Source organism: Typopeltis vanoorti, chromosome 11 (genome assembly GCF_054136105.1).
Source record: "Typopeltis vanoorti isolate ZY-2024b chromosome 11, IOZ_Tvanoo_1.0, whole genome shotgun sequence".
In the NCBI taxonomy this organism is placed as follows: Eukaryota; Metazoa; Arthropoda; class Arachnida; order Uropygi; family Thelyphonidae; genus Typopeltis; species Typopeltis vanoorti.
In genome coordinates, this window is record NC_143559.1 from 117541215 (window position 1) to 117564091 (window position 22877).

At 36.8% G+C, this 22877-nt stretch overlaps 1 protein-coding gene and 1 pseudogene across 3 annotated transcripts in view; both read right to left on the reverse strand.

The window, feature by feature from the left end:
- LOC150101980 (centromere protein K-like) overlaps window positions 1-19569 on the reverse strand; it is a 138858-nt gene extending 119289 nt beyond the window's left edge. For 2 of the 3 annotated variants that reach the window (XM_090400825.1, XM_090400823.1), the window contains exons 1-3: window positions 19445-19569; window positions 11962-12099; window positions 3560-3689 (exon numbers count right to left, since the gene is read on the reverse strand). In XM_090400825.1, coding sequence (XP_090256951.1) covers window positions 3560-3689; window positions 11962-12099; window positions 19445-19498 — 322 coding nt within the window. In that variant the 5' untranslated portion in view covers window positions 19499-19569. The remainder of the gene's footprint in view (window positions 1-3559; window positions 3690-11961; window positions 12100-19444) is intronic. The other variant, XM_090400824.1, reaches the window with a different exon arrangement.
- Window positions 14998-15122, reverse strand: LOC150101981 (U2 spliceosomal RNA; annotated as a pseudogene).
- Window positions 19570-22877: the final 3308 nt, after the last annotated feature.

Genomic DNA, 22877 nt, shown 5'->3' on the forward strand with positions numbered 1-22877 from the left:
AGCATGGGAATATAACAAAGATTTGTATTTAAGTTTTGTCGATTTGGAAAAGGCATATGACAAGGTGACAAGAGAGAAGCTATTCAATACGCTGCAGTTATATGGTGTCAATGGAGCATTATATCAAGCAATACTTAGTCTTTATTTGAGTTGTAAGTCAGCAGTTAGAATTGAAGGATATACAGGAAGATGGTTTAATGTTAAATCTTTTGTGAGACAAGGATGTACATTATCCCCTCTGTTATTCATTATCAATATGGATCACATTATGAAGGAAAGTGGTATTAAACATGATATCAAAATTGGAGATGTTAATGTCAGCTCTTTGCTTTATGCAGATGATGTTATACTTCTAAATAAATCTGCTACAAGTCTGCAAGATTCTCTGACTAAATTGAATAGCTGTTGTAATAGATATGGTATGAAGGTCAGCAATAAAAAGACAAAGACAATGAAAATAGGCAGAATCACTGAAAATGTCAATTGTGTTGTGAATGGAGAACCTGTGGAACAAGTGAAACATTTCAGCTACTTAGGCACGATTTTTACTGAAGATGGTAAATTAAATATAGAAATAGACAACAGAATCAGCAAAGCTGGTATGGTGGGAAGTCAATTGAATAAATTCATATGGAATAAGAGAGAAATTAGTCGGAACACTAAATTAGCAGTATACAAGACAGTGTTCAAACCAGTTTTAACTTATGGATCTGAGAGCTGGGTCAGAAGTAAAACAATTGACCAAAGACTAGAGACTGCAGATATGAGAGTCCTGAGAAAGATTATAGGCATGAACAGATAGCATCAATGGCAATATCATATTAAAAACGAGGATATTAGGAAAGAACTTGACATTGTCAGCATCCAGGAATGCATTAGCAGAGCTAATCTCAGGTGGTATGGTCACTTAAACAGAATGGGCGAGGAAAGATTAGCAAAGGAAGTTTTCTCTGCCAGGTTGGGAGGAAAATGACCCAGAGGAAGACCCAGATATAGGTGGATTGATACAGTACAAAGTGCCTTAGACAACAGAAATATAAGATCTGATAATGTTGGAGTCTTGACAAGTAACAGACTGATTTGGAGAAAAATTGTAGATAAGAAGTTAGTAATGATGTAATTTTTTTCATGTAGTACTATCATATCCCGTACACCCCTTGAGGGTATATGGCAAGAATTTGATGATGATGAGCTACTTCCTCCATTCTCTGTTCCCCATGTCTGAATACATCACTTCATATTTATAATTAGAATCCTATCTGTGTTGGGTTTTTTATTCTTACCAAGAATAAAAAGGCCAACAAGAATAAGTAGCCTTATTCTTATTGGCCTTTTAAGATGTGAAAATGACAATATCTGGAAAAATTATCATCCAGGACAAAGTGGAAGGATTAAAAAGATCACTTGACTTACTCTGGAGTTGGTCACTGCTGCAACAAAAGACAAAAAAGAAATGGAGAGACATTGCAGCTGGGGTAACGAGCCCCCAAATGTGAGGAGACCAAGCAATACAATACAAGAATAAGACCAAAATGATCTTCCTAAAAATTTTGTTGTCCTGTGTACCTTTTTTTAAAAATCAATTACACACAAATGTTGTAACATCTGAAGCACAGGTGCTGTGCATGAATAAGAAAAAGAAGGAATCTATTGATATGTTTCTTGTCTCTAACACTAAAGAAAATAAGTCAAAATACCATTCTAACGGTCTTAAATGTGAGAATTCTTAGTTGAACACATCTAGTATTTATAGTGGTAGAATTTTACAGATGTGAATGGAAAATGCCACCAAGAATTTTAGAGATCATGAATGTAATAAGTTTTTTTGTGATAGAAAAGCTGGTAGTTAGCAAGATGAGAATTCTAACCTTTTATTAAATTTCTGGTAATGTGACACATGACATGAAGTAACACAAAATACTTCAATTAAACTAAAAAAACACAACCTGTTTCATGTACCAAGAGGTACATTTGTTAGGAGGTGCTTATATTAGGAGTACAAAAGTTATAGACATAAGATGTATTACATTACGCGATGAATGAATACAAGAAATGAAAATTAAAATAAACAATGAAACAATAATTTTGTACATTCTACACTGTAACGTGTGTCACAGCAAAGATCTGTAAATGAGATTTTTGATGAATAAAGACCTAACTTATTGCAGGATTAATTCTGGTAACAGAGTCAATCCTGCAGAACTGAGTAATAGTGTACAGAATTTCAGGCAGAAGTCTCCTTACATTTCCTGATGAAATAGTTGTTTGATGTAAGGAATTTCTGTTCATCGCTGAAGTGTTAGCTGGTTTTAACAGGTGTGAAAAGCTAAACCAGATTTATGGTTAGCTATTTCCAGTGTCCTATTTTGACCCAGACAGTAAATGACACACAAACAATGAATCTTATAGATGTCTGGTTTCTTGTGAGGGGGGGGGGCAGATTGCTTAGTGATGCAAGTATCATCAAAAGGTAAGATGGAAGTGAAAAGTGATCTTTCTTGCAAGAGTAAAGACAAGACCATTTCAGCAGCACTGAACTTCACAAGACTGGCCTCACCTCACTAGAAAACAGCAAGGGAAATCAGTATGGAAGTTTTGGTTATAGAAGACCTTTGAACGTGAAAAGTTTCAGCACTAAAAGATTTGTCAAATGAAGAATAGAGCGCTCCGTCATCGGAAAACTATGGACAGGATATCAGGTCAGTATAAAATTGTGTGGTATTCTAGGCATTGCTAGAAAGTAAATCATCCACAACAGTTTATTCAGTACAATGAATTAAGAGAGAAAACTAGCACCTAAACTGCAAATGTAGAAGATTGTACTTGGTAAGTTGGTCTTGCCTGACTTGATCAAACACTCTGGAAAGGTTGAGAGCAACCACACATTTCTCCAAACCCTTCCACAGGTATTGCCCAAATGGTGGATAATACTCGCTGAAAGATCTACTGTGAATCAAGATACTGTGTACAGAGGCTGTTATATAGCCAAAGAAATAAAAGTTGATGTTCCCACCATTCAAACTCATGGAAATTTTTTGAAACTAATCGAAAAATTCATTTCAATTGTTTCCAAGCAAATATAAGAGAGTCGATGTGATTATAGTTTTAAACTATCAAAATGATTTCATTTCCTTGTTTCCATAAAGCAATATTCTCAAAAACTAAAGATAAAATTTTATGAGAAACTGAAGGAGAGTCAAGCAATCTAAAATAGATTGCTTGACTCAACTAAACAATATAAAGAAATTACTTATTACTTCAAAATCTAAAAATATGGACATTTTTGAACAACATTAACTTATCTAAATTTTTTGTTGATATTAACCACACATTAGTACATGTTCTCATTTGAGGTGGAAGGAATTATTCTATTTCCTCTGCACTTAATTATTAAGGTATACTGCAATTACCAAAGCATAGTTAACATCCAAATACAAAGAATGTTGCTTAAGGCTCAAAAAGAATTAGTAACATTTTCTAACTTGTTTTTGAATTTTATGTCAAACTATTTCACAAATATAAAAATATTATGCAAATTAATTTTTACATAAATACTTGCCAGTCATCTGACTATCAGTGATAACATCTAATTCAGCTTGCAATAACAGAACTTTCCTTTTCAGAGTCAACAATGATTTTTCTTGATCTGTTACATTTGAACATGTATCAGGAGGTGGCCGACTGGATTCCTAAAAAACAAACAAACAAAAAAGCAATTATGTATGCAACTAATTTTTTTTTTTAAATGTAGATCTGTCAATCAATTCCACTCATTCACAACTCTCCAAGCAAAATATCTAGTTCTCACACCCCTACTAACTATACCTTTATTCAAATTGTGATATGGCTTATAATCTATTAATCCCAAAATGCATAATTTACCTTTCTCAACATTAAACTGACACCTATTAACTTTTGCCCATACTGACTGCCTGTTTAACTCATTCTGCAAGCTCTCCACTCACCTTGATTAACTATTACTCTACCTAATTTCACATCAGCAAACAACTGAATATTTACTATATCACTTTGTACAAACTAAACAGCAATGGTCCTACACTGAACCTTGTGGCACGCCACTAGTCATCCGTTTTTTGCTTCAATTCTAACCCACCAGATACCACATTTTGGTATCTGTCCAGCAGCTACCAAAATGTGGTACTTAATGAGAGTTATATCCATCCCCATTTGTTCAAACTTGCATAACAGTTCCGCATGGTATTCTGTCAAATGCCCTTGCAAAATCATTGTGTAGCCAATTCCTTTATTCAAATCAGCTGTTAGTCTATTATAAAAAGTTAGTAAATTACTAAGGCATGCCTGAAGAACAAGAACAGAAGAACAAGCTGGGTTCAGGCCAAACAGAGGTCGTCAGGTTCAGATTTTCACTTTAGCAGTTGAGAAATCTTGGGAATATAAAAAGGATCTGCATTTAAGTCTTGTTGATCTGGTAAAGGCATGAGAAAATGGGTGTCAGTTCAATGTGAGTAAACGTAAAGCCATTCACTTTGGCATGATTAGATATCCAATGTATTATATTGGTGGGATTAGGTTAGAAGAAACTAACGAGGCTAGGGATCTTGGAGCGTTAACAGATGGGAAGCTGAAGTTCAGGGGCCATGTGGCAAAGATTGCAAATACAACTCAAAAGATAATTGCAATTCTGAAACGAACGTTCACACATAAAGATAAGAATGTTATGTTGCCTCTTTACAAGGCCTTGATAAGACCTCATTTGGACTATTGTGCGCAGGTCTGGTCTCCTGGTTTCTGTTGTGATTCTGATATATTGGAGAGAGTACAAAAGAGTGTGTTAAAAATGATAATAGGATTATGGAATACTGGTTATGAAGACTGAGAGTTACAGACTGAGAATTTGTAGACTGCAGACATACACTAGCAAACAGGAGAAAGAGGGGTGATATGATTGAGACAAACTTCTGAAAGGGTCATACAGGATTTCAACTGTATGACCCTTTTGTATTGACAGAATTTTTTCAATTTATGGAGAGTGGGGAAAGGACGAGAGAGCATCCTTGGAAGCTGAGAATGAAGAAAGCCAATAAGGGTATGAGGGTGAGATTTTTCTCTCAGAGGGTGGTGCATGATTGGAATGAATTGCCTTTGGATGTTGTGAGTGCAAGCAGTGTGAATGAATTCAAGAATAAGTATGATGGCTGGTGTGTGTGTGTGTAGTATGTGGCTTCCCTCGATGAGTCTCTGACTCCCTGGAGGTCTCTCTTAATAATAATAATGTTCTAGTTCTGATATAAATTTTTGTTACCAGTCTTTGTATCCTCTTAAATCCAGACAACCAGATTTAAAAAGAGTAGTCCAAAAGGTGGTCAAATAAGAAGGTCTTACACAGCGGAAGAATACATTTTTATCCCTGCTTGTCAATGTTGCATTACTGCAGCACTCATAATTGGAATTATCTCCCAAAATACCTCACCAGTACAGTTTCATCAAAGGAACATGCAAAATCTAATGAACTTCCATCTAAGTTCTCCAAGTTAAAAACTTCAAATTTAGTTACATTATTCTGGCATCTATATTCATTTTCCTACCTTTCAAGTTTTCAAGTTATTTTTACATCATTACTAAGTTTATCTATGTCCCATAATCCAGTCTTCTTTTTTGTCATCTTTACCACATTTGATAATCTTTCTCTTATAATCATTTTCACTAGATAATGATCGCTCACAATTAGGACCTCTACAACTCCTGACTTCAGTGACAGAGGAGAAATGATGTCTCGAGACTAAAACATGATCAATCTGGTTTAATTCATTCGTGCCTGGTATCCTCCAAGTTCCCAGGTGAATTGCTTTATGCGCAAATGATGTGCTTCTTATGAATAATTTGTTTCTGAGTGCAAATTGCATCAGTAAATCACTATTTTCATTGTTTTTCTCATTAACATAAATATTCCTGCCACCTGCATCTTAGCGTCGAAGTCTCCCATGATAGAATATCCTACCTTTGTGTCTTGCAGCAAACTTCTTCAAGTTGCTCATAAAATTGATCTTCATCAATTTCTTTTTTCTCCTCAGTTGGTGCATGAGCTGAAATGACAGTAATGTTTCAAAAATTTTCCTTTTAATCTTATTTTGCATATTTGGTCACTAATATGCTTTGTATTCTAATACTTTTCCGCATTTCCTTGCTTACTATGAAGCCAGTACACAGTTGACAGTTCATTCGTTGGGACCACTATAAATAACACTATAATGCTGTTTATCCATTCTCCTCTGTCCCTGCCATTGCATTTCTTGTAGTGCAAAGAGGTCTATTTTATATTTCAGCATTTCATTACAAATTTCATTCATCTTTCCTATTTGTTTCATCATCCTTACATTCCATGTTGCCATTTTGATATCTCTCCTTATTTTTCTGTCTATTTCATAATCCAATCTTTTCCTTTTTTTCATTCCAAGTCGATTGCCATTGAGTACTGTTCGGAGGTTTCATTTGTATCGGTTTTGTATCATCAAATTTTTTATGCGATTGGGTTGCCAGGCCAATGCACAACCCTCCTCCTTCATCCAGCCTTGGGACTGGCTGCAGTGATCACTACTCAGAGTAACCAACTTCAGGCAGAGTTGCATGGATGTCCCACTTGGCACTGTTATAACACCAGACTACTCTTGTATGGGAACGTCTTTGTAAGCGTTGTTGCATGGGACAGGAGATGAGCACTATATATCATAAAACAACAAATTATTGCAATTTGATGAAACATGGGGGTTAAAGGGTTTAGGATATGTTCTTTCTTATGGTTATATCAGTTGCTTTAATATCATTTTTGTTCTAGGTGTTTATCAGAACATTTCAGCCCCCACCCCCTTGTATGTACACGTCCAGACCAGTACGGTCGTTAATCACACTGCCATTCTTTCATCGTTTGTTTCATTTTTAATTCATACTTATTCTTTTATATTTGTGGTTTAGTTTCCTTCTGATTTTAAAATATGATTAGCCTTTCATTAATACCATTTCAGTACAGTTCAAGTCATTACCAGTATGCACAAAATATTTTTGATACCAGTGAAGAACGAAAAATGGATGACTTTCTATTTTAGTATATGAAAAATTTACATCATTACTAATTTCCTATCTACACTTTTCCTCCAAATCAGTCTGTTTACTTGTCAAGACTCCAACATTATCAGATCTTATATTTCTATCATCTAAAGCAGCGCTTCCCAAACTGTGGGCGTTAGTTTTGTTGAGGAGGGGGTGAAATAATGAGAACTAATTTAAAATGTTTTAAGACTAAGTGTGGCATCTCAAATGCTTATAGCTAAAAATGTAATATTTGCATTTGATTTTTGCAATATTCACTATGTATGTTTTGTATTAAATATAAATACAATTAAATATTATAATAATATATATCTGTATTACGATTTTTTTCCCCGATGGGGACTGTGAAATATTTTAATTTTTCCAAAAGGGGCCTTTCATCCATAAGTTTGGGAAGCACTGGTCTAAGGCACTTTGTACCGTATCAATCCACCTATATCTTGGTCTTCCTCTGGGTCGTTTTCCTGCTAACATGGCAGAGAACACTTGTTTTGCTAATCTTTCCTTGCCCATTCTGTTTAAGTGACCATACCACCTGAGATCAGCTCTGATAACGCATTCCTGGATGCTGACAATGTCAAGTTCTTTTTCTTTCCTAATATCCTCGTTTTTAATATGATATTGCCATTGATGCCATCTGTTCATACCTCCAATCTTTCTCAGGACTCTCATATCTCAGGTCTCCAGTCTTTGGTCAAGTGTTTTACTTCTGACCCAGCTCTCAGATCCATAAGTTAAAACTGGTTTGAACACTGTCTTGTATACATGTAATTTAATGTTCCGACTAATTTCTCTCTTATTCCATATGAATTTATTCAATTGACTTCCTACCATTCCAGCTTTGTTGATTCTGTTGTCTATTTCCATATTTAATTTACCATCGTCAGTAAAAATCGTGCCTAAGTAGCTGAAATGTTTTACTTGTTCCCCAGGTTCTCAGTTCAAAATACAGTTGACATTTTCAACGATTCTAACTATTTTCATTGTCTTTGTTTCTGTTCTAATGTACTCTAATGTTTCAATCACAGAACTATAAGATCTAATCCAACAAGACTGACAAAGGGTGCTCCTAAACATAAGCTTGCTATTATATTGACCAGCTAAAGTCTGATATGCAAGCAATCTGATAAATGATTTCCAGAAATCATTTAGGATCAAACCTCAGTTTCTGTTGAGGGAGTTATGTGAGTGAATGAATTACTGCCAGATTCCTCGATCTGCCGAGAAATGGAAAAAGGGTTAGAAGTTCCTTCTTGGGCTTGTATTCATTATTTAGAATAGATGTTCAGTTCTTGAGAAGAATTACAAAGGGATGAAGAATGAATATAGTCCGGTACGAGGAGGCTTTTGGAAGACCTCTAAGAAACATCATCTAGTTTCTTTGTGATCAGAACATCCACAAAGGGTACCTTCTTTCTCCAACTCTAATATGAAATTTATATTAAAGAAGATTGAATAAATGATGTATGGAAATCACTAATTTCAGAACTCTTGAAATATCAGACATAACAATTACCTACAAACTTTAACATAGAAAGAAAGCGAGAGAGAGAGCTAACATATGTCACATCACTGTAGTAATTTAATTTGCATTTAATTATATTCTCCTCTAACAATTTATATAGGTTTTTAACATCAACTGCTTTCTTTGCTTTTCTCATAAAAGCCCTGAAGCCACCACCACCATATGAATGTTTGTGAAACTAGTCTGTTTTGATCATTTCTAGAGTGCAAGTTTTGAGCTTCTGTAGCTCAGTTGGTATAGATGAGCCCTTTGGTTGGAAAGAAACTGGATTCAAAATCCACCTATGATATCAGGAACCTTTATGAGGACTTTTCAAATGGTGAGTTAGCCAGTCTAATATGGAGGTAATGCTGGTTTTTCGTCCCTCAGAACAGGCAAACCAGTCCCGTGAACACAGATCTACTGTATTTACTTTAATATAACTCGTCCTTGTGTACATATATCACACCCCAATTTAACTTTATGAAAAGAAATTAAAATTTCACATATACCTTACACACAAAAAAGTTAAAACTTTAAGAAATAGATAATGAATGTTTTTATGGCAATTTCAGATATTTTGGTTGAAGAGAATCAACATTTCAACTCAACAATCATTGGCTCGCCTTTGTCATAGTCATGTGATCTTTTGTTAATACCACCAATCATATGCATAGAGATGGAAGCAACCAGTAGAGGAAATGTGGGAGCGAGAGCATTGACTTCTACTCAATCTTTGGTTGCACTAGGGTGGAATGGCAAATGAGGTGAGGTTCGGGTTCTATATGGAGTGGGTTTTTAAAAACCGCCATATCTAATGCCCTGGACAAAGATTATGCTATTTCAGTAGATTTAATCTAATTACAGAAGCACTGTCACTAAAGATTCAAATATATCGCGTGATGAAGATGAGAGGCCAATCACGTAAATAATGTTGGTAATTAAAATTTAAATGCATTCATTTCATAAATAATGTCAACTATTAAAAATGATGAATACTAAGGATTTAATTATAAACGTCAATTCCGTTTCGTCCTGAAAGACTTTAGTTTCCAAAAATCCCTGCATATATCTCCACCACAATTTTTATCTTTAATATTGGTGTGAATCTGCCAGATTTTAGGCAGATTCACTACCTTGTTTAATCTATACATTAATGACATCAGGAAAGATCTAACATCAGATGTGCAATTGTTTGCCGATGATGCAAAGATAGGCAGGGCAATCAGGATGCTACTGATATTCAGCAATTACAAAATTATTTGAATAGGCTGGAAATTTGAGCAAACGAAAACGGCTGTTAATTTAACGTTAGTAAGTGTAAAGTTATGCACTTTGGCATGATTAGAGTTCCAGCAGCATATTATATTATTCGGGGTTATGCTACAAGAAACTGAAGAGGTAAGGGATCTTAGCATATTGGTGGATAGGAATAAAGTTCAAAGGTCACACAGCAAAAGTTGCAAATACAACTCAGAGGATAATTACGATGTTGAAGCGAACCTTGACATGTAAGAATAAGGAAGTAATTTTTCCACTTTATAAGGCTTTGATAAGACCACACCTGGATTATTATGTGCAGATTTAGTCTCCCGGGTTCCAAGGGGATAAAGAGGCTGTGGAAAGGATGCAAAGAAGAGTTACAAAGATTATATCTGGATTATGGGATTTAGATTATGAGGACAGATTGCAAGTATGTGGATTGCACACTGCGGTTAACAGGAGAAAGAGGGCTGATATGATAGAGGTCTATAAACTTTTGAGTGGATGGTATGGGAAATGAAATTTTTCGTTATATGGAAGGTGGGGAGAGAACACGGGGGGGGGCATCCATGTAAGTTAAATTTATTTGCAGTCCAGAAAGGAATAAGAGCTAAGTTTTACTCCGAGAGCAGTGAATGAGTGGAACAATTTGCCCTTAGATGTAGTGAGTGCATCTAGTGTGAATGAATTTAAGGGAAGGTATGATAGGTGGTTTGGATGATTTATAGCCTGTCTCGATGAGTCCTTCACTCCCTGGAAGTCTCAGATAATAATTTTGAGGAAAAAAGTGCAAGTTATATTAGAGTAAACCCAGTAGCAGAGGAGTGATGTACCATTTGCATTAATTCGTCATGACTGCTTATCAAAGGACTCTACCTATCCTAAGAGAAAATTAGTTGAAAAAGAAGTGTACTGTTTCAAAGACTAACAAAATAAAGTCCTAAAATATAATTAAAATAAAACTAACACCACATCTTGACTACTGTGTTACCGAGTAGTAAGGGAATGTAGTCTTCAAAGTTTGAGTGATAAAAAAAAAAAGACGTGATAGAAAAGTTGGTAAGGGGAGGGGGGGGATCTTTTGCAGTATAGATACAGATGAGATTTTACAGCTAAATGATGCAGGTTGAGGAGAATTAGTCATCCCTGAAAACTGAGTTAAGAATATAGTCAGAATGTAAGTGAGGTCTAGGTTCTTTTCATGGTGTACATAAGTGTATGGAATGGACTGCTATAGTTGTTGAGTGCATCTTCAATGAATGCTTTTAAAGAAGGATATAAGTGTTTAAGCAACATGTGACCCAAAAGGGTCACATGTTGTCATTCAATGAGTCCTTGATTCTCTGGAGGAGTCTATATTATGACAATTAAGTAATTAACCTTTCTTTGAAATATTACTGCCTCATTTATATTTTGCGATTAATTTCAATTTTATATGCAATAAAGAAAAAATTTGAGTTTGTGTCCTTTCCTGTTGAGAATACTTTAAAGAAGAATGGTAAATAAGAAGGGAAAAAATAGTATGAACAAAAAAAAAAAAAAAAAAAAATCTAACAGATCCCACTTTTACAGAAATTTTGAATATTTATCACTACATGCTCACTTAGTTTGCATTCTCCAGTGAAATTTCCTACCAACTTCATCTTGAGAGAGGGGGAAAACAGCAAACCACCCGACTAACTTTTTGTAATGCAAACTGTTTTTATTTAACAATTACTACATATTAATGTGTATATACAAATTTCATTATCTTTCTTGCTTAATGGGTGAGCTTGCACGTAGATAACAGAGAAGAGCAACAAGTCAAGAACATCATTGCCTTTACTTCGCTCCATTAATAAAATAGCTTTTCTGGGTGTTTTTTATGATATGGAAAGCAAATTTCAGCATAACATGTATTTATGAAAGCAATATTAATGATACATAAATTTATTTCTGATTAATCAGCTTTCATTAAATCGGTTAATTCTCCGAGAGAAATCATGCTAGTTATAAACCTAATTATTTGCATGAAATAAACTATAAAATTGATGAACTACATCACAAGAGAGTAAAACAAGATGAGTTACTTAGAATACAAGAAAAAATAATAATATATATATACCTACACAAACACACACCTTCAAGACTTCAATTTCGGCTTTTTTTATTTCATCCTCAAGGAATGATATATTCTGTGAAGTCAGCCCTTGAAAAGTTACTGAATCCGAACTAGGAACCTTAGCTTTTTGATGCAATGTTGTCACCTGTTAATAATAAAAAAAAACATTCATAAATAAAAGATTACCATATATAAATGAGAAACTCCTACTGTCAAAGTACTACACTTATGACAGCTTATACACTACAGATTGTTAAAGATTGAAAACAATATAAAAACAAATATGGAAACAACTTATAAGTAATTTATTCAGTTATTTATAAACTGTTATAAATAGATAATAAATCTGTTCAATATAAATTTATACTTAAATAAATCTCTGATAATAGTAAAGTTACAAAAAAATCAAAAGACATAGACATGAACAAAAATAAAACCACCATATATACTGAGTAGCTATATAGCCATGAGACAAGGATGCACTTTATTCATCACCTATATGGATTGTATTATGTAAAAAAGTGGCATTAAACCTGATACTAAAATCTGAGATATCAAATACAGCTCTTTGTTTTATGTTAATTTTACAAGTATATAATTATATACTTGTAAACAAATTCAAGGCAAGTTTTCAGGACCCTCAAACCAAACTGAATAACAGGTATAACAAATGTGGCATAAAAATCAACAAAAAGGCCAAATCCCAAGAACACAGACTTCAAATGCATTCTCCACGCAAAAACCTATAGAACAAGTAAAATATGTGAGCTATTTAGGCAGTTTTTAGTGAAGAGGTCCAATTAAATATGAAAATAGACCACAGAATAAGCAAAGCTGGTATGTTTGGGAGCCAGATGTATAAATTTATATGAAAAAAAGAAATCTTATACACAAAGGGCAATGTGACTCAGAAGAAAAGAATGGATTTCTCTCCTATTAATGGGAATAGTCATAGCACACATACTGAGCAAAGAAAGTTTGCACCTGAAAGTATCTTCAGGACTGTAAGTAAGGTGGTACAACATCAGGGCAACTCCTTGCAAAGGTGGAGCAAGCTACCAACACTCCTATCTCAGTATCTCCTATAATGCAAAACGCATCTCCTTGCAGATATGTCTAATGTTATGCATTAAGGGGAGGGCCACTACCCAGACTAGTTTCAACCTTAATAATTTGTGAGTTCAACAAATCTTCATCATCGGCCTGTAGAGTAAGATAGGCTGAGAGTCAGCAGATAGTAGGAGAGGAAATAAAGATAGAGTGCATAGTGGTAGAGCAGGTTAAAGAGGCCTCAGTTAACCTGTTTTAGCTGTTTGCCCCCCAGGGGCATTTCTAAAACGGTCGTTGATTTTTCACTTTACAAAAAGGAAAAATCCTAAAAAGGAAACATGTAAAAAAAAAAAAAGGTACAGAGAAAAGCAAAAATTGAAAGTTAAACTTAGAGGTGGAGGAAGGATCTGGCCCGAGTGATGCAGCTCACAAGGAACTGCACCGCCTCGCTGTAAGCCTTCGCTGCTCGGGTTCTCAGATCCTCCCCCACCTGTGGGAGCTAAAAACCAGTGAAACTGAGTACAGAAATCCAGAAGATGGTTACTGTTCCTTTCTTTTGTTGTGGGCTGTTATGATTCTTTTGGCCACCTCACTTCCCTTGGCCATGTCTAGTTTGCAGAGAGCAATGTAGAACGCCGAAGCTGCCTCCTCATCTATATCCAGGGCTACCTCTACTTGCTGAGGGGTAATTTTGCTGATGTCATCAACGAAGAGGTCACCCCATTTTGCACTGACGATGTCGGGTCCATATTTCCCTGAGAGGAGGAGTTCAGGTTCTCCTACTTTATCTATTGCCTCTTTAAACTTCTCTACCACCCCGGGCATACCTCTAAGGAGATGTTTTAGAGTCTCCCCTGCTTTTGCATAAGGGACTTCTGGGTGTTCGGTTTCAGATACTTTTGCTGTTTTGAGATTTGTCAGCTCTTCTTCCTGCAGACTTAATGGCTGTTTGGAAGTTTTGGCGTTTGTCTCCATCTCTACTACAGCTTCTTCTACTGTATCTGAATTGGCGATGTCTATATTGGCAGTGGTAGCTTCGCTTTTGTCCGTGGGAGTTACCATGATGGTTTCTGCATTGTCAGTCTCTTCTGTTGGGATCGTATTGTTGCTGGTCTCTGCAATTCTGGTAGGTTTCCCTCCCTTACGGGATCTTTTCGTTGTCTTAGACATGGCGGCATGATCAGGAGTGGCCTCAAGAGGCGGAAACTCTTCCTGTATTGTGACCTTTTCATTATTAGTTGGTTTTGTTGCTGATGTGACTGCACCACCCATCCTCTCTGCGAGGGTTCTGGATGGGCAGGTGTCGACTTTGTGGTCAGTGACCCCACATTTCAAACAAGCTGCCTCACATTTTTCTTGGTTGTGGCCAATTTTTAGGCAGTTCTTGCATTTTATGCGAGGGCAGTCTGCCCCAAGATGATTGAAGGCACTACATCTAAAGCACTGCTTTTTGACGCCTGGGTAATTTACCATTACCCGGGCAGATCCTATGAGGACAAAGTTAGGAACTTCGGTCCTCATTTCAAGAGAGATGGTTACCTCCCCTGACTTCCACTCAGGATTGTCTGCGTCATTGTGAACCTGGATTTCCCGTACAACTCCCAACTTAGAGAAGACGCTGTGAATTATATCATTGTTCTCTGCGTATTCTAGGGGAAATCGTGGTATCTTAAGGGTTCTCAGGATGCTCCCAACCATGAAGGGAGATACTTTTACTTTGCCACAGTCAAACCCTTCGAGAAGCTTTTCTCTGGTCTCGATATTTTTGGTCACTACCTGGTATCTTCCTCCCCCATAAGGGGTAAACCCAAAAATGTTCTCTGCGCCGACGCAGTCTATTATTATAGCTTTCGCCATCGCCCTTGCCGGTATTGTGGCGTCAACCTCAATTCCGAGGGTACGCACACGCGGCAAAATGGAGGGCATGATCAGATGGGGGGGAACCTAACTATTCCCACCACCAAGTGTTTGATATTTCCCCAGTCTGGGGTTTAGGAAGTTCTGCAAATTTCTCGTTAAATATCGTGAAACCCGATGGGACTCGTACCGATATTAACGGTTAAGAACAGAAAACTATATACCACACACTTGATCTAGGCCAAAAGGCCGAGAAACGACATACTAACGGGTCGCAACCTCAACCTTTATTGAGGTCTCTTCAGTGGGAGCCAGGCCCAATTGGAGATACCAGGCAGAAGCATTAGCAGGTCATCTCTATCTATAGGAGTTGCCAAATGGTGTGCCACTCTTTTTTTTAATAAATCACTCTGGATTTAGAGAAAGATGTTGAAAGTTTATTTTTCACTTGGTTAGAGTATAATAAATTTAGTTTAATCCTTTATCCAAATGTGAGCAAACAAAGTTTGTGCCTAAAAGTATCTTCAGGACTGTAAGTAAGGCGGTACAACACCAGGGCAACTCCTTGCAAAGGTGGAGCAAGCTACCACACTACAGGTAGAGATGACCTGCTAGTGCTTCTGCCTGGTATCTCCACTTGGGCCTGGCTCCCACTGAAGAGACCTCAATAAAGGTCGAAACTAGTCTGGGCAGTGGCCCTCCCCTTAATGCATAACATTAGACATATCTGCAAGGAGATGTGTTTTGCATTATAGGAGATACTGAGATAGGATGTTGGTAGCTTGCTTCACCTTTGCAAGGAGTTGCCCTGGTGTTGTACCACCTTACTTACAGTCCTGAAGATACTTTCAGGTGCAAACTTTGTTTGCTCACACTTGGATAAAGGATTAAACTAAATTTATTATACTCTAACCAAGTGAAAAATAAACTTTCAACAGACTTCAGTTTAATGACAGAATTTGTTCTAAGATCATTAGTAATCACTTTTGTTGTTGTAACCAAACCTAACTTTCCCCAACAATAACTATTCCCAAGAGAAGGAGAGAAAGATCACAAGTGAAAAATCCTTCTTTTCTATCTTCCAGGTGTACAACTTCCTGTCTAACAAAATGTAATCCCACACAAACAGAAATCACTGACTTGAATTATGATCAGCTGCACCCCATTTTACTGTTTTTTTCCATTTACTTCATTCTTTATCAACAGTTTTGCAAAATGCCTCGCTCATTTAAACCACCACTCTTAAAAAATTCCTTTTATCAAACTCATCTCAAACATTCATAAAATGAATAATAATTTTCATTTCTTTACAGGATCATACCATTTGTAATGATTGCTCTTTTCTTTAATTCATCACTGTCACAACTTCATAGCATACTTGTGATCTTCTCGCTTTCATTCCTTGCATTCATTGTTAACAAATCATGCTTTTATATCCCGTCTCAATCTTTTGCTACCAAAAGTATTCCCGCTACTGAAACAAAACAAGCAAATAAACTGTTTCACACTATTCTTCTGCAACATCACAGCTTCAGTATATCACTAATCTTTGTTCCTGGGTATCATGTTTTAATAACTGCCTTCTTTCACACCCCTACTTGTTGAATCCCCCCCCATCCAGCACTGCATTTTTTTCTTTCTCCTTTATTCGTCACACCCTTTTCTTTCACTGCTGTTTATTTTCTTCTCCATTCCTATTACATTATTTGGTACAATATCCAATCCGAATCTGAGTTTCTGCAATCCACACACACGTGCTCACTTAATCTAGTACTAAGTAACCCATCCTTCTCATTCACTTTCACTCTCAATCCCTTCATAATTTCTATTCCATAAAAATAATTTGACTATATCAGAAGTCTACTAGTTAAACTGTAGAAATTCATTGGAATTTCAGAATTATAAAATGTATTCCAATCATTTATAAAATATATAAATAAATAAAATCATAATAAAAGAATCATAATAAAATTCCAGTCTCTCTATCCAGGTGAACTTATACAACTCAATTTATTCCATATACCTTAAGGAGTTATGTCTGAGTATAGCCATATAAAAAACCCCATGCTTCCCATGAGATCAATCATCCTCCACTGTTAAGTCTTAATGCTCACTCGATCTTAAGAGTATGGTCATATCATATGTACTACTTTATAATATTATTATTATCATTAGTACATGACACCTCCAATGACATCATCCTTACATAATCCTTCAACAACACAATAGCACCATTACCATCTACCACCCACAACCACTAGGATACTTTATCCATAAGTTTGATGTTCTCATGGCCTGAATGACAGATGAAAACTTTGAGTTTCCTGGAGAAAAAAAAAACTGTCACATCAGTATGAGATCGGCTAACTCACCGTCGACTGAAAAAGCATATAAATTACTTAAATTAAGGGGATATTAAATCCTGCATAGTTTTAAAACCGAATAAGAAACTCAAAGATCGGAATCAGAGAGTTTCTACCGAATATAGTAAACTATAAAGTATCGGCGACACTAGCATTAGCCAATGCAAGTGATCCCAGTACATAGTACAATACTGGGCAACTCGTTGCAAAGGTGGAGGAAGTTCAGATCGCTATTCTTAGGTATGTTCCATAATGTAAAAACATATTTCCTAGGAAATGTATGCTGTTATTACATTATGGAGGGAGGTCACTACCCAGACCGGTTTCAGCCTTTTTTGAGGCTTCATCAGTGAGTAGCTAGACCTAATACCAAAGTGTATACTGCGAACGAGTTTTCCAAAGTTTAGAAACTCTCTGATTCCAATCTTTGAGTTTCTTATTCGGTTTTAAAACTATGCGGGATTTAATATCCCCTTAATTTATAAAAAAAAAAAAATCAGCTAACGCCTTTTTATTCCCGTAATTACGGGAGTAGGCGAGGCCATTTAGCCCCATCTAACTTTTGGAGACTGAGTGGGCAGTTCAATCTCCACTGGTACCCAATCAGAGACAGATGGCCCAAGGCTATCACTAATTAAGCGGTACGCAGTGAAGAGAGACGGCTCAAATGTGCCCCCATCTCGTGGTCTCTAACCCTAACACAATATATTTAATGTCTGAAATAATGTGGGTTCTACGGTCGATTTTCTTGAGTTTACAGGACGAAAAACCCGAGTTTCCGGGAGGAAAAACCTGCTTGCCCGTGCCAGAGATCGACTAACTCGGGAACCGGTCGAAAAAAGGCTTAGAAAAATTTCCTCTAGTCGCCGACTAGACTCGAAACCAAGACTTCCTTCGTGCGGCCTAGCGCGGTGGTGTGCAAACGCCACATCCACTGAGCTACACAGGCTCTTATCCCCTTAATTTAAGTAATGTTTTCATTGCCAAAATGAAGCTTATTAGCTCTTTATACTTAAGCATATAAATATTCCTCTCGTCATGACTAGAGTTATCACACCCTTTTTTTGAAGTAAAGAAAAAAATAAGAAAGCAAGAAATTTCCAATTTCTCTCTCAATTTTAATCATGAGCTGCCAGTGTATATACCAAAATCACTTGTCTGTAATTCTACATAAATTCCTGTCTTCTGCAAATACATAAATCATAATGTATAAAAATCACCAGGTTTTTGTGGCAACAGAAATTGAATCGACCCCCCCATTTATATTTAATGTCAATTTCATCTGGCAGAGATGCATGCTTTAAACTTCGCAATCCATGCAGGAGACAGAGCTCAGTTGTTCAAAAGAAAGTACTGTACTCAAGAAAATGCAGAAAATCTTCAAAGAGCCACCAAAAACTTGTTGCTGTGGCTGTGTGAGGGTTTGTGCTGCAATCAGCTATCAGCATTTCATTCAAGCACAAACTTTGTTTGCTTACACTTGGATAAAGGATTAAACTAAATTTATTAAAATATATGTATTTTCTCCATTATTTTGGCCTGAGTGGTGATACTAAGGTGAAAGTAATGGAAGTGAAAAACCTTTTGGCAACTCGTATAGGTAAATATGACTTCTCCATTACTTCCACCTTAGTATCACCACCTGGGTCTGGCTCCCACTGACGAAACCTCAATAACGGTTGAAACCAGCCTGGGTTGTGGCCCTTCCCTTAATGCAATAGTATTATACATGCCCGCAAGATGTGCTTTGCATTATGGGGGATACTAAGACAAGTGACGAGAACGTAGTCAACCTTTACCACGAGTTACCTCAGTCCTGAAGATACTTTATTATTATTATTAGACACCTCCAGGAGGTCCAAAGACTCATCGAGGGAGAGTGTGCCAACAACATCGAACGATTGATCCCCTCCAACTACTAACCGCACTCAAACTTGCTTAACTTTTTTCTTCAGCCATTAGTAACAGAGGCTCTACCAATCGACCAACCTTTACTTCAGTAGCAAACTTTGTTTGCTTACACTTGGATAAAGGATTAAACTAAATTTATTATAGTCTAACCAAGTTGAAAAAAACTTCCAACATACATAGATTTGATTATCTGTCCCCTCCGTGAAGCAAATTTAAGTTATATGAATATTGCTCCAACATCAAATGCATCGCCCACGGAAAGAAACAAAATATCAACGAATTCACAATTCGCTATATTAACATTTTTACCTTTCTTTTTAAGTGTTCTTTTGGTGAACTATCCTGGCTTTCAACGAGATTCATTTTCTAAGGAAAAGTCTGCACTGCAAATCTTAAATTAAGGTAACACGACATTCAAAACAAAATTAAGTCACAATCACATTCCAATTGAGCGCTATGACACCTACCCATTTTATAATTTCCGCCAAATTAAAGCGCCTCTTCATAATTTGAGCTTTCTCTAGAAAAAGGTATCTAAAATATTAGCCCATTCTTAGCCAATAAACAGTTTAGATTGTAATTACTAATGAAACAGCCAAAAGGCTTCATTTCGGGGATGTAAAATTACATAGGCAAAGTGGTTTCTTCACGTATCTACGTAAAACATTAGTAATGCCCTAAAAATTGAGTAAAGAGCCTATGGTAATGCCCTAAAAATTGAGTAAAGAGCCTATGGTATCATAAAAAGGGGTAATCCTAAAGAAAAATAGGCAAGATAGCCATGAAAATTAATACTAATTTAGAAGAGTAAGATGGAGAATTTTACAGAAGTAATATCTATAATAATGTTGGATCTAGTATCCTCTTCACCGATATAATTTTACATAGACGAAATGAAGCCGTTTGGCACTTTCTTTAATAATTACTTTTACGCACCGACTGAGAGTTCACTTACGAAAAGTACATTCCTCTGACATTTCGATTTCCTTAGTACTGAAAAAGAGTTTATGCTCTCTTAAGGTTTCTGCATAGTCTCTGAAGAGAACCAACGAATTCGAAACAGCTGTCAGGTCAGTGAAACCATTATCAAGTGCACAAATAAACGGCGAATATATGGACGCTTGAGCAGCACCCATGCCTTTTAAATAGTACAAAAAAAGGCAACTCGAGGATTCCGAGGATCGTATTCTCATAAGATCTCAGGTCAGCATTTTAAGATACTTCCATAGTAGTTTCTACAAACATTCGGCTTTGAAATAATGTTGGATTTAGTACACGCATTGGCTACGTAAGTTTAGGTTGTAACTTTTTAGAAAGAAATTCCTTTTTTTTTTATTTGATCACGAATTTCGACAATTACCGCATATGCATGAGGGAGAATACCCAAAGACAAATAATTTCCTAGGCAAATGTTGAAGAATAGCTGTTCATATTAAGAAAAGAGCACATTTGAGGCTGTTTGGTGTGAGATAGAATCTAGCAGAACAAAATATACAATTGGGTGCTGCTGTAGACCTGGTGATGGAATAGATGGTGGGGATAGTATGCATAGGCAAATAGAAGAAATGAGTGGAAGGAGGGTAATTATTATGGGTGATTTCAATTATGGTAACATTGACTGGAAAGAGGAGAGGGCATACATGGGGGGAAGGAATTGGATTTTATGCGGTTATTAAGGGACTACTATCTACGGCAACATGTAGTGGAAACCAGGGGGAAGAGAGTGCTGGACCTTGTAATTGCAACTGAGAATGTGCTGTAACGAACATAACCATGTTGCCACCAATTGGTGAGAGTGACCATAAGGTCATGACTTGGGAGGTGGCTAAAGGAGTGGAAATTACAATTAAGACAGGGTACATGTGGAATTACTGGGCTGGTAAGTATGACAAGCTTAGGTGTGTGCTTGGCTCAGTGCCATGGCATGTAAAACTGCAAGGGCTGGATGTTGATAGTGCATGGGAGGTGGTTAAGAACTGTTTGCAGGAGGCAAGGGTTGACTGTATACCAAGAGTCCGAATAATAAATTAAGTAGGGGTTAAATGGATGAATAACACTATTAAGGTTGAGCTGCAAAAAAAAGAAACAATTGTGGAGGGAATTTAAGGAGAAAGGCGACCATCAGTCACAGGAACAGTATAAAGCTCAGGCCAGAATGGTAACAAAGGTGGTAAGAAAAGCAAAAGCAGATTACGAAAGAAAATTGGCCATGCAGACTAAAGAGAATCCCAAACAGTTTTTTCAATATGTTGCAAGTAAAAGGAAAAATGCTCATGGTAGAATGATCTTAAAAATGCTGAGGGTAGGGAGGTAACCGAATCAGTCGATATTGTGAAATTACTGAGCGAGCACTTTGCAGGAGTATATCATCCAGGTGGTGACTTTGCAGGAATGGAAGAACCAACAGCTTATACTGGAATTGTGATGAATGAAGTAGAGGTAACTAGTCTATTACAGAACCTCAATGTCAATACATCTGTGGGATTGGATGGTATACCAGCTCGTGTCGTAAGTGAAGCGGCTAAAGAATTGTCAGTGCCCTTGACCATTTTGTTTAACTTGAGCCTCGGGTCTGGGTCAGTCCGAAGGGGGTGGAAAGAGGGGAAAATAGTTCCGCTGCACAAAGGTGGTTCCAAGGCTGCTGTTGAAAATTACCGGCCAATCAGCATAACAGGAATCATTATCAAGGTCTTAGATAAAATAGTCAAGAGGAAAATACAAGATTGGATAGAAGAAAATGCGACACTGTATCGGGGACAGCATGGTTTTGTGAAGGGTAGGTCATGCCTCAGTAACTTGCTCACGTATTGTAACACAGTGACGGCTGAACTGGATAAGGGTAATGGGTTTACAGTGATTCTACTGGACCTTGCTAAGGCCTTTGACAGGATACCACATGTAATTGTAATCAGTAAATTGCAGCATGTGTGGATGGATATAAGGTTTGTGAGATGGATAGGAGGGTGGTTGATGGAGAGATATCAGAGAGTTGTTTATTCAGGAGTAGAGTCCACAAGACGGCTTGTGACTAGTGGTGCGCGACAAATATCTGTTTTTGGACCCCTGCTGTTTAAATTTGTTCATTAATGATATAGAAAAGGATCTGAGACTCAACTTTGCATCCTCCACAAACAGTTCATTTGTTTGTGGACGATGTAAAGTTGAGTAGGGCAATAGTGAATGCAGATGATGTCAAAATTTTGCAGGATGATTTGGGCAGATTGGAGGTCTGGGCTAAGGAGAATGGATGTCAATTTAATGTGGCAAAATGTAAGGTTATACATTTTGAGGTGAAAAGATTAGCAGCAGTTTACTACATTGGCGGAACTGTACTGCAGGAAATTGATGAGGCACGAGATTTAGGAGTGTTGGTGGATAAGAGGTTGAAGTTTAAGGGGAACATTGCAAAAGTGGCCAAATCAGCTCATCAAATCACTTGGTTGCTGAAGAATACCTTTACAAGCAGAGACAAGCAAGTTATTGTTCCTCTGCATCGAGCCTTGATAAGACCCCATCTAGACTACTGTGCTCAGATTTGGTCACCTAGGTTTCTTCTTGATGGGGAGGAGGTGAAGAGGATCCATAGGTGAGTGACCAAGATGATAGAAGGTCTGTGGAATGAACCTTATGAGAACAGGTTGAGGATTTGTGGGTTGCAATAATTGGTTGATAGGCGGAGGAGGTGAGATATGATTGAGACATTCAAATTACTGAAGGGTTTCTATAAAATTAATTCAGAAGA